General features: G+C 50.4%; 1 protein-coding gene across 1 annotated transcript in view; it reads left to right on the forward strand.

Annotated features, from left to right (window-relative positions):
* Positions 1 to 10,097, forward strand: part of ARHGEF39 (Rho guanine nucleotide exchange factor 39) — a 16,606-nt gene extending 6,509 nt beyond the window's left edge. The window contains exons 4-9 of the mRNA XM_006038210.3: positions 2,029 to 2,147; positions 3,295 to 3,365; positions 3,920 to 4,048; positions 4,876 to 5,105; positions 6,163 to 6,251; positions 6,486 to 10,097. Coding sequence (XP_006038272.1) covers positions 2,029 to 2,147; positions 3,295 to 3,365; positions 3,920 to 4,048; positions 4,876 to 5,105; positions 6,163 to 6,251; positions 6,486 to 6,522 — 675 coding nt within the window. The 3' untranslated portion in view covers positions 6,523 to 10,097. The remainder of the gene's footprint in view (positions 1 to 2,028; positions 2,148 to 3,294; positions 3,366 to 3,919; positions 4,049 to 4,875; positions 5,106 to 6,162; positions 6,252 to 6,485) is intronic.
* Positions 10,098 to 12,871: the final 2,774 nt, after the last annotated feature.

Below are 12,871 nucleotides of genomic sequence, written 5' to 3' on the forward strand. Positions count from 1 at the left end.
TGGTTGGGTGGTCTGTAGTAGACCCCCACCGTTAAGTCCCTTTCTCCCCGACCTCCTTGTATTCTAACCCAGAGCACTTCAGTGTGCCCCTCCTCTGACCCAGTGCTACTTGTTGAGGATGTGTATTGCTCCTTGACATAGAGCGCCACACCCCCACCTTTCCTCCCTGCCCTCTCTCTCCTGTCATTTGGCCTTGGTCAGTTATTTACTAACTGTGGCCTGACAAGGCTGCTTTGCTCTTTTCATCCTCAAGGCTGCCTTTGTGTCTATAATCATTTGGACATGTTAGCAAAATACATCTATTATAGCAGGGTTGTTGGTTGTATATGTATTATAACAGAATAACTAGTAATACATTTGGTCACCTTAGTTATTAATATTTTAGGATGCAATCGTAATACAAGCAACCCCCACTTACCGCGGTTTCATTATAGTGCTCATTTAAAATACCTACCTAGTTTCACTCAGCACTGAGCGCGTTTCACTATAACACTCAGCACGGGCATGGGGAGAAGCAGTGGTGGTGGTGGTGGCGAGGGAAGTTGTGAGTGGCAGCTGGCAGGAGCCCAGGTTTCACGCAGTGGCAGGAACCCGGGGTCTGCTCCAGCACATGGTGCTGGAGCGGGTTGGGAGGAGTGGTAGCAGCGAGAAGGGGAAGGGTTGGGGTGCATGAGCTTGGAGCCCAGGCCGGCGGGGCCCAGGAGCGCAGGGTCCGCTTTGGTACGTGGTGCTGGAGCAGCCAGTGGGTGGGGAGGACCAGCGGCAGCAGCGAGAAGGGGTGGGTGGGGGGCATGAGCGCGGGACCCGGGCCAGTGGGGCAGCAGGAGCACGGGGCCCAAGGCCAGGGCCAGCAGGAGTGCAGGGCCTGGGCCAGTTCAAGCCGAGCCCACAGAGCTCCCCTGCTCCCAGGCTGCAGCCCATGCCCTGTTCCACTCCAGTCATACACTTACCCATGGGGCACAGACACCATCCCGAGCCTGCAGTGATCTGGCGGTGGCAGCTCGTCCCAGTGCCGGGTGCCCTAGGCAAAGCGGGGTGCGGGCAGGTGGGTGGCCCCACGGCTTACCCCATGCCAGAGCTCCAACTCGGGCCCCATGGGCAGGGCAGCTGGGGCCATGCACAGGCACACTGGTGGCCAGCAGGCGCAGGCTGGCAGGGGCCATCGCGGCAGGGGAACAATGAGGCTGGGAGGAGCTGATGCCTTCCCTGGCAGAGCCCGCATGGTGCCTTGCCGGGAGAGGGCCAGCAGGAGTGCAGGGTGGGGCTGCAGGAGGACGGGGTCTGGGTTGGCAGGTGGTGTGGAACCAATTATCTTTTTTTACATTAAATCCTAGGGGAAATGGGTTCTGCTTAACGCTGTTTCACTTAGTGCTCAGTTTTTCTGGAACCAATTAGGAGCACTAAGCGGGGATTGCCTGTACAGAGTATTTAGGATTCAGGCCCTTGGCTTGCTGTTCAGTCACGTTTCTGCAGCTTTGACTCAGGTTCCCTGAAAATGGCCAAGCCCGTCATCCACACTTCCCCTTCAGTTTGGTTATACTTTGGATAACATATGTTTGATGGAGTAATAGTGCTGTTTGTCACCCATAGCTCATGGTATACATGTCTATGCCTGGCTACAGGACATGCTGCCTCATCTGTGAATGGTTGCAGAGTTAGAGCTGTGCAGAGACAGCCTTGGTGGGCAGAAGCCTGGCCAAGGAGCTCAGCACCTCCTGCCTTGGAGTATACAGTGGGAGCTGGGGGAGCAGGGCAGACCAAATGAGGGAGAGGAGTGGCTACCTGGCCACTGGAACTGGAGCTGCTGCTGCAGCTGGCTACGGCACTCGGAAGGGAGATAGGTGAGAGGCACCAAAAGCCAGGGCACCTGTAGCCTGGGTACAATCCTCCTTCAGAGGAGCAGCCACAGGCTGGATAGAATCATTTAGCAGACCAGATCCAGCCCACAAGCCATATTTTGCACACCCCTGGCTTAGACCACTACTTTTCTTGGGCCTCAAACCTATGTGCCTTTTCTTGGTCATACAGGAGCAGGTGAAGAAGAACAAGGCATTTCGCCGGTTCAAAAAGCTTCAGGAGTCTCGACCTGAGTTCCTGGGCTTACAGCTGGAGGACCTGCTCCCTCTGCCCCTGCAGAGGCTCCATCAGTAAGCAAGCAAGTAACCCTGGGCCTGCTGGTGGCAGGGATCCCCAGTGATGAGCCCTAATTAGAGGGGAAGAGAGGGGTACAAAGGCAGTAGTCTCCTGGGTGCTGGTGGACAAAGAGCTAGATGGAGTGTTCCAGGTTTGGGTGCCTGAGCTGCAGGCTCATTAACAAGGGTGTGTGTGTGTGTGTGTGTGTGTGTAGACATTCAGGGGCTTGGACTCTTGGAGGACCCTGGACAATAGGTAATGTTTGAGTTATAGCTCCTCCCTTGCCATGGGCTCTGTCATGTGGGTGCTGCCAGTGTACTGGAGTGGGACATTATGGGTTGCTGTCACTGCAGGCTCAGATCTATCACCCCAGAGTTGGCAGGGTGGTGGGGAGAGGGCCTTGGGCTTTCCAGGCATTAATAAGACTTGGCAACTTGGCAAGGGCCAGCTGGCCAAAGTGGTACTTTTTGGAGGCTGTGTCTGCTCTGGGTGGCAAACTGCAGACGATACGCTGTCCTGTGGTTTCTTGGCTGGGACTTTCCTGGTGCTTCTTGCCCTGGGGTGCCTGTCGCTTCCTAGAGATCATCTTTCCAACTGCTGGCTGCATTTCCTTGGTCCTGGCCTGTGATGATAGAGGGGATGGGTGGACAGTCACTTGGACAGACAATAGTAGGGAGTCAGGGGTGGCCACAGACTGAGTGGGTGGCAAAGTGGCTCAGCTGCCCAGGTGGTATGAGCTGAGTGATCGTGTGGAGACCAAACGAGGAGGGGGTCATATCAGCTGGTGGCCTCTGCTTCTACATGCAGCCTGGGGACACTGTGTGGGAGCCTCTGAGACTAGAGGGGGTGTGAGGGAGAAGGGTGTTGTGTGTTTATTAGGGTTACAGAAGAGAGGAGAGAGAGTGCCATAGTTTGTGGTGCTGTGCAGACAGGCCTGTCAGCCAACGTAGAGTGGGGAGAGATGGACTGAGGTGGAAACTGCCTGATGGTCTGTAAAAGGTGGGGGAGTGGTGATCCAGCCCTCCAAACTGACTGACCACCACCTCCCTCTCTGAAGCTGGACTTGCCACATCCCTTGCACTGCCACTAATATGAGATGTTGTCATTCAAGCTGATCTCCCTGTCTGAACATCACCCTGCTGCCTACCTCCACTCTCATAGGTACAAGCACCTGCTGAGAGACCTGATGGAGAACACCAGCCCGGACTGTGCAGAGTTCCAGCAGCTTGCAAGTATGAGATCCCCATGAGTGCTGCTTTCTGGGTTAGGACTGTCCCTTTACAAACAGCGAGAAGACCTTGCTGATGCTCTGCAGGTCTGTGCAGAGCCCTAGCAGATTTGCCTCTCGCTGCCACCTTGACCGAACACTCCAGCTGCCTGGGCCTGTGCAGGGCCTGGCCAGCAACGGGAAAGGGTCTAGGGAATTCACCTTTGGGGAAAGGGGCCGAGGAGATGAGGTCATAGATGTGACAGACCCAATCCATTGGCCCATCTATCCCCTGGGCCAGTCCAGGGCCACTCCCTGATGTCTGCTTGCCTGTGATCTGTCAAAGGCCCATGTTCCAGTTGTGGGACTCACTTCCTTTCCCTTTCCCACTGTACCTATCCATGGCTCCCAAACTGAGAGAGGCTTTCTGGCATGATACGTGTCACCACTGGGGAGGTGTTCTTCACTGCTGGATGTTCAGTTCCAATCTCCCTTGTCTTCATTATGTCCTGCTTCCTTGACCCAGGTGGGTGCGAACAGAGCATGGGGATGATGGAGGATGTGCTATGGTAATTTCAGGGGCTGTGAAATCCGTTTCCAAGATGTCTCACTGGGTTCGTGACACTGCTCGCAGCCATGAGAACTCCCTGCAGCTGCTGCGAGTCCAGAAGCTGCTCAAAGGACGGAAGGTGAAGGTGCTGGCTCCAGGTGGGACTTTGGTTTATGTGTTTGCAGGTCAGACTGTCTGGTGGTGGCCCCCTTTGAACCCAAATGTCCATAAGCAGTCACCTCACAGGAAGCAATCTTTCTTTTTTGTTCCCATCAGTTAGTGGCTTGTTGAATACGCAGGAGGACACGTATTCCCTTTTACCTGTCATCCTAGTTAATGTAGCTGTGCACAGGGAGCATAGCGAGAGCAAAGGGAAGTCTGTCTGTGTGTGTCACTGTGTCTGTCTCAATCCTGCTAAGTTTGTGGTGTGTCTAATTTGAACACTGAGTTCCCCTGGGTAACAGCATGGTGCACTAATTGTATTTCTTTTTATGAGTTTAAGTTTTCTGCCCTTCACTTCTGCTGTGCATTTCCTTGTTCTCTTATTTTATCACTTCTGTATAATTAGAGAACCTGAGGGCCCCTGCCCTCCCCCAGTCCTTTTAATCCCATTATTTTGTATTGTTCTGAGCTGTTTTTTTCTGAGTTTTCTCTAAGGTAAACTTGCTCCTGTTAGTGTCTCTGAAATAATGAACCAGTCTGAACATTGGTCTTCTGGTGCGGTGTCCTACACCAGCATTTTAAATCCACCCTTTCCCTTGTACAGCTAAAACTTTTTTCTGAGCCTGCGTTTGCATTTCAGACAGAGATTTTGTTGAACTTGCTTGGTGGTGTCCAGGTCCTTATGCTGAGCGGTTGGAGCTGACTTCAAACCCAACATCCTACTTGAGTAGCTTGACTTATTCCTTCTCATTGGCAATGTCTTCTCTTATTGTCATTAGTTCCATCTGACAGCTGTGCTTTCCTTTCCTTTCTTTGTGGCCAGGGCGCTGGTATGTCCGGGAGGGCTGGCTGATGGTGGTGCCTGCAAAGGGAGAAGAGGTGAAGCGTAAGATGTTCTTCCTTTTCTCGGATATCTTGATTGCCACAAAGCCCTGCCACCCGCTGCACCTTCTCAATTCGGACAAGTTTGCTTGCCAAGCTGTTTACCCCCTGAGCCAGTGCACAGTGGATAAAGTGTTTGGTCATACCCAGGGGCAAGGAGGGCTGCTCAGTGTAAGTTTCCCTCTGTTCCTGGCTGTAGCTCCCGCAGCCTGCCATTCCTTTCTGTCTGCAAATGTTCTGTTCTCTGGTTTGTTAAAACTGGCTGTGGCATAAAAGCAGGTGCAGCTAACTCCTGTGACTCGTGAAGGGGCAGAGAGAGGCTGTGTGAACCTCCAGATTTAGTAGAAGCATGGCAGAGGTGGGGCAATGCTGGCAATGGAGAATGCAGAGGGCTGGGCAATGCTAGGGAGGATCATTGCGGAAGGGAGAAGGAGGAAAAGCAGAGCCCATTCTACTGCAGTGCAAGGCATGGTCCTCCCTGACCACCCTGTCCCTGGCACACAGCCTCTTGTCCCTGCTCCCCTGGGTCTCAGGGTGAGGGGCCCAGGGAAATCCAGGGAGTGGTGCCTGAGAGGACTGTAGGTAATGTGCCCTCCTTGTACTAGTCTAGAATCAAGGCAGATCTGACTAGATTTGACACACCCCTGGTTAGATTCAAGGCAACCCTTGGAACATGGGATGAGACTGGCTTCACAACAGCATGACAAGTTGGAGCCATCACAATTGCTGGGACTGTCTCCTTGGGAGTCCTGCCCCCTCAGGCCAGAGGAGATGGCACTGGCACCACCACACAACAGCTGCTCCAATGGCTTTTTCTGCTGCAGGATCTGCTAGTGGGGAGACCACTGCTGAGGAACAACTTTTGGGGAAACTTGTGGTGCTTGGGGAGTTGTCCTTTACCTCCATTCTTCAGAGCCCTTGGGCTACCCTGGGGTTTTGGGAAGGCCCTGGCAGGGAGAACAAGTATGCCTCACTAGGAGGGCCAGTTGGGGTGAGGGGACGGTAACAGGGTGAACAGTGCTTCTGGGCTGTGACTTGCTACCTAGTGGGTACTGGGAGGCTTTAATAATTTTGTGAGGTTCTTTGAGGTCTGTGGCTGAAGGAACAAGAGAAAGGTGGGTCTTAGGCTGCTTCTGGGCTGCCCAGCACATGGTGGCCTGTTACTGTTGCTCTCCTGCCTCTGGCAAAGGTGCATTGTACAAGCACTGGACTCAGCTTTCTCTTCCAGCTTTGCTTTCCACACAAGACCCTGCTGCTGATGTCGAGCAACCAGGAGGACATCAATCACTGGCACCTGAGTCTCACAACTGCCATTCGGTAGGTGCTGGCACTTCCTGATGTCAGCAGGTGATAGTTTCTGTGCGCACAATCAGAATGGAGGAGGTTGTGGGGGGCAGAGCAACCACATGGGCTTCTGTGAGTGTAGCCAGTGGGCAAGTTCCTGTAACCCAAGGTTCACAGGAGGGGCCTTGGCCCCAAGGGTGCCAAGGAGCAGGAACAGTGCGCATGGGTGCAGGGTTTAACAGCGGGTTTTCCCTCTGCTCTCCACAGGCAGCTGAGCGCCAGACCCACCAACTCAGGCAGTTAGAAGGATGCCAGAGCAGAGCCGCCACCCCCACTGCAGCACTCAGTCTGGGGCGTAGAGCAGCATACATGGGGGTCATATGCTGAGATGTTCTGCCAGAGCCACTGTTATGCATGGGGTGGGACTGAGTACTGTCTCATTACCTGCCCCAACCTCCATGCAGATACCAACACTTTTGTGTATGTCAAGCGTCACTTCCTGTACCCAAGTGTTTCTTCAAACATGGGTGCCTAAGGATTGGTATTGAAAGCTTGATGTAAGGCACTTTCACAGGAGCTGAGGTCTCAGCATCTTTCATAACCAGGACACACACTCACATTCCCAGTTTCAGGTGGTAGTTTGATTAATCTATTTCAGGGTTGTTTTTTTTTCACAATGATGGTAGTGGCATTTCACATACACCTTGGCATGTGCTGTGGACAGGCATTAGAATTCTGCATTAACCAAGGCAAGGCTGTATCCATAAAATAACATCTGGGGAAGGCAGAGATTTAACTGCCTGAGCTGGCAGACTGCAGATGGTGGAAATGGAAGATAAGTCAGGTTGACTTGTGGTATGACAGGACCTCTTGGGGATTCCTGTGCTGACAAACAAGGTTGTTAACCAGGATGACAATAAATAATTATTTTAAGGAAATCTGAGATGGGGGGCGGAGAGGGAGGGCATGCATGCATGTATATGCACACATACACAGCTGGAGCAGCTGTTGGGAGCCTAGTGCCTTTCTTGCCAGGGATGGAGGGTGCTGCATGGGCTCTGTCTAACTCATGGCTCTGGCCCAGTACCTGTGGCTGTGTCCTATCCATACACCTGGGCTGCACCCACCTGGGCCTGGTGTATGGATAGGACACAGCTGGTCTGGCTGGGCTCTCATCGTGGGGGCTGCAGTGTGGCTGGCCCACCCTGGCAGTGCATGGCTGTTGGGATGGGGCCGGAGCCATGAGCCAGCACAGACCAGATGGAGCCTGTGCAGCATTCAGAGACCTGGCTCTGGTAAGAAAGGCACTGTGCTCCCCAGTGCATCTTGACAGCTGCTCTGGCCCTGCCCATTGCCCCACACACCACTCCACAGCTCCCAGGAGCGGGGCCAGGCAGGACAGCGAGGCACACACACACAGCTGCAACCCCATGGCTCCCAGGTTCCTACCAGTCTGGAACTTTTGCTTAAATTTTCTCCAGTGGCCGGGACACTGAGACAGCCTATAAAATCCAGGACTGTCCTGGCCAACATGGTCACCCTATTGTTAGGCTACTTGAAGGAGCAGCACACATGGATGTAGCAAGTGAGGAAAGGGAAAAATGCAGCTATGATTAACTCTTTGTTTTTTAAAAAAGGCTGTCACTTAAAGGTGGTGTGGGAACAGACAAGGGGCAACTTAGAGAAGGTCCTTGGCCCCAGGCTCTGGAGCATCAAACACTGCATCTAGGTCAAACACAAAGTTAGTCCTTTTATGCTTCTGTCTGGGGAAGCTGATCCTCACTACTTTCGAGGCTTATGGACCATTAGGCTACTGTCATCTCTAAAACTTTGCTAATATTTTCTCTTTCTGTGACAAATACAGTGGAAAGTCTACACTATTTTGTTCTTCTTTCTGCTGGGAAACAGACATGGATTCCTTTACTGTACATCTTATTCTAAAAGCATCTTTTAACAGCAAACTTTAAGTATGTTCCCATCATTCTGAAGTCACATTAAGAGTAATTTCTTCAAGCCAGGAACACAATTGCTGCTTTTAATTGAAGAGATTACAAAGGAACCTATTTCACACTGGAGTCTCTGGGTGCTAGTTGCAGTATAAATCTCTGCAATAGGCTCTGCAATGAAGAGGCTGATCTGCTGATATGTATCCAGCTGAAAGTGTTAAGTGTTTTGTTTGCTTACATGGGAACAGACTCTTATGCTTGTTTAACAAAGGTGTCCTGGTGGCTGCAAATGTTTGGTTTTTAGCTTTGGTGTCTGTCACTGTTTCTAGGTCCTGACACTTTCAGTGAAGCTTGCTGAACTCAGAGATTAACACTGGAGTGGTATTTTGAGGCCTGTAACTTTCAGACAATTCTGCATTGAAGATACTGCTGTTAATACTGTAGATGGCAACTGCCTGATCAGCTGAGACTTTTGGTCCAGCACCAGAGGCTGAGATCACTTGCCTGTGTGGGTGGTGTTCTTCACGATAACAGTCAGAGATTGTCTTGTGAACCAATTTGTGGATGCTCGTGTTACCCATAAATGTATGTGCTCTTCTTAAATTTCTTCCTAAGCTCTTGGCTGCTGTGGCAAGCTTGGAAGGGTTAAAATTAGGAAAGCTCCCTGGTGAGGTGGTACGTGTGACAGAGTGAGGATAGGTTGCAGGTGGGAGGGGGAGGTGAGGAGGGACAGACATCTGCTAAAACTAACAAAGTCCTGGTACATGTCTGTGAAGAATCCCTGCCCTTAATTAAATGCTCCTTTTTCTTGTACTATGAGATGGTTAAAAGGAGTGTCTAACTTTATAAAAAGCATTATCATGTCTTATCCCTGAACACCTCCAAACCCAGTCTTTTCAGTTTCACATGGAAGCCTCACTCCCTAACCTTTTCACTATGTCCCTTTAGATAAGAATAAATTCATTCAGTTTGACCATAACAGCACAGTATTTCCAGCAAGGCAGAGGTAGTAGCCCTTCCATGATAGACTATTCTACAACAGCATTTTAATTGTATGCAGTTCGTAACTCTCAGATACTGAGGGTTTCTTCTGATCAAGATGAATAAAACAATTTGCCAGAGAAGTCGCTAAAACTTTAGCTTCCTCCTACAGAGTGAGGACTAGATACAAAGCAAGCCATAGCTGCATTTACACCTTAATCACCAGATTACAGGAAAGCAGGTAAACTTAAGTGTGCCTGAAATACAGAGGTGGTGCTGGTGTGTAGTGATCGTGTCTAAATATGATAAGGAAATTTAATATACTGATATAAGTAACGGTATGCAGGATCATATTCTTAAGAACAAGCATGCCCAAACTTCCAAGAATCCCTGGCTTAAGCAGAAAGACAAAAAGATAAGGTAGTAATAGCATTACTACAAATTAGACAAAGGAAGGAAGCTACTATATAGATCTTAAGAGAAAAAGTGGTAGACCAGGGTAGACCATCTCTTCCAGCTATGGATTGGAATGACCCACCCCAGGTTGGAGGCAAGCAGACAGATACTGGGACCCAGCTGCTGCCAGTGCTTATTCCTGCAGTGACATGGAGAGAGTGTCCATGGCCTAAGCCCCTTGCTATCAAAGTCTCACATCTATTGGCTGAATCCAGTCACCCTGTGGTAAAGAAACCATGTGGATCACTGAGCTCTGCCAAGAATGAACTAAGGATAAATAAGGAATGGAAATGGGGGGAAAATAGGTTGTGCATTTTGGGGGAAAATGAGACAGGTGTGTAACTAAGTTTCTGGAAGGCAAACACTTCTCTCCCCCTCCCACCTTTCTTAGTATCAGCTGGAACCAGCCAGCACGGGACAATCAGAATTTATCCCTGTCACAACCCAAGGGTGTGATTTTTGTTTTGTGTGCGCTTTGGCACCACTGAATTATTTTTCCGCCAATTTGTAGCTTTCTTTGCAGTGTGCATTCTTTGCAGCACAGAAATTCACTTTGCAAAGAGTTCCCACCATTTGTATTATAATTTGAGCCCCATTATTGGCTTGCGTGAAATTATTCACACGTGGCGGCTAGTGATTGGCTTGCTAGCCGTATAAAAAGCTTGAGTGGTTTCCGCCCAAGTTGGAGGACTCCACAAACACGAGGAGGAGGAGACTTCACACTGTGTGAAGATCTCTAAGCGCTGCGGGTCCCTACGGACCCAGTGCATTTCGAGCAGGCAACAGGGGTCTGATCAGCCTCTAGCCTCTCCCCATTGCCGTTTGCAATCCTCGACGTATCCCTCTCCCTGTGCGCAAAAGGATCCACGGAGCCTCGACAACTCCGTGGGAGTGATCGAATATTGTCTGAGTCCTCAAACGAGGATTTAAGCGGAGCTGTGCCTGGGAAACTGTCCAGCCTACACCGCGACCATCTTCGGTGTAAGTAAACAATCTTGAATCAACCATTAAGCGTCCATGCCTAATTCTAACGTGTCGCCTGTTCTCTCCGATCCCGCGTGCCCGGGCTGCTGGAAACAGCCCGCACGGAGCACAAAAAGGGCCCGGATCGCACCCGGCCCGCACAATCCCCTACTAGCCCAGTTGTAAGTACTCTGATCCATTACTTGTAAGTGCAATTAGCATGTGGGTAGTCATTAATACGCACCATTACACTGCCATCTAATATGTGGTTAGTAGTTGTTACGGTATTTTAGAACACTCACTTAAAGTAACTGTGCAACAGCTGCTCATCTTTGGATTTAGCGAAAGAATTGTAATTGAAATACTACCTGGTCACACAGACTCCAACATGGTGATTAAGTCTCATGCAGAGGTGAGTTTGATGTGCACTATGCTCATTTCTTGTAAACAAGTGCCAAATTCAGATGTTCTGCGTCCCTGCTCTCAAGATGTCAAGAGGCCTAGTGGATTGTGAGAGATGTGGGATAAGACCAAGCTGACACTTCTGCTCCTTTAGTTTCATAGTTTCAGGGTCTGAAGGGACCTAATAGATCTTCTAGCCCGACCCCCCGCCAGGGCGGGAGAACAACCCAAAAAAAAAAAAAACCACTCACCCTAAAAACAAAAACGGGACTCAAATGAGTCCAGCCAGGTAAGTATCCAGCCTCTTCTTAAAGATCCCCAGGGTAGGGGCCAGCACCACCTCCCTTGGAAGTTGGTTCCAGCTCCTAGCCGCCCTAACTGTGAAGTAGTTTTTTCGGATGTCCAATCTGTACCTCCTCTCCATCAACTTGTGCCCATTATTCCTTGTTATGCCAGCAGGGTTTAGAAGGGAGTTCTTTCTACCTGGTGGATGAGAGATCTCAGGAGCCAGTCTGAAATTGTACAATAGGACTGACAGCAACTCAGAGCCAGCACTGAACTGAACCACCTTCTGCTCTAAGTAGAGCAAACTACATTAACCTTGTCTTTAATATAAACACATTCTACTAGAACGTATAGGTTCCTATATTGCTCCTTCCTAGAAACCTATCCCCTTTGGGTTTTCTGTACAGCCACACATCTCCAAAATGCCAGGATGCCTTTCACATCAAATCAATGGTAGAGTCTCTAGACTCCATGAAATTTCTGGTATTTCTGCCTTGCATCAAGGAAAATCTCCTTAGCAAGCTGTGATTTACATTTTTACCTAAAAGAAAAAAGGCATTGAAAAAGTGCCTTTAATTAAACACAACATTTAATATATAGATCATCCTAAAAGTATTTTTGAGCATTAAATTTTAGTAGTTCTTGAATACTTGCCAAACAATGCCTCAGTTTTTCATCTCCAAACTTTGAACATCGTTAAAAAAGCAAACTGATCTCACTGTAAAACATGAGAATCCTATGACCTTGTATTACTGACTTGTTTTAGATCATAAGCAATGGTTCCTGTGATCCAAAAGTAAAAGTCCCAGACTCCTACAGCTGTAAGAGTCTGTCCAGCGAATGCTCTATGGCTGCCTAGAAAGCTGTTTAGGTCTTCGTTCTTCAATCTCATTAGGGTGAAGACAGCTTTTAGCAAAAAAGACTGGGGTCCAGCCAAACACTACTCCATAGGCACAGCGATGCAGTGAAGACAAAACAAGACTCTCTCTCCTGAAAAACCAGGTTTATTTACAGAGTGATAATTGGTAAGGCATTCAGCTTCACTGCTCTCACCACCTGGGTTTCTGCTCCTAACACAGAGAAGGACTTGACCCGACACTTCCTGCACAGCAACACAGACAAAAACAGAGGGCAGGGACTACGGAGAGAGGCCGTGCATTGTGCACAGGCAGCGTGGAAATGGGACTCTCCACTCCTGCCTGAGGAAAGCCTTTACTTCGCAGGTCCAGTCTCCTTTTCAGGGAGAGCCTCCTCTGCATCTCCGGGTGCTGCTCGGTTCCACCCGGGCCGGAGGGAGGCGCTGCCTTACACAGCCGTACCCTGGGGGGGCTGCTTCCCGGCCTGCAGCACGTCCTCCCGGTAGCCCTTCAGTCTTCTCGCTGTCCCTGTGCTGGACGAGCGGGGGCAGCGGGTTCCCCTTGTACTCAAGCACGCCCAGCTTGGCCCGGTCCAGGTTCTTGCCTTTGGGAACCTGCAGCAGTCGCGTATAAGGGCTGCTGTAGTCCCGGAAACGCAAGGCCAGCACCTTGAACAGCTTGTGCACCAGGTCCTTCTCCTGCCGGGGCAAAGTACGGGACAGTGGCTGGCTGGCTCGCGGGGGGGGGGGCCTCCCCCCTCCCG

Source organism: Alligator sinensis, unplaced genomic scaffold (assembly GCF_000455745.1).
Source record: "Alligator sinensis unplaced genomic scaffold, ASM45574v1 scaffold1530_1, whole genome shotgun sequence".
Taxonomy (NCBI): Eukaryota; Metazoa; Chordata; order Crocodylia; family Alligatoridae; genus Alligator; species Alligator sinensis.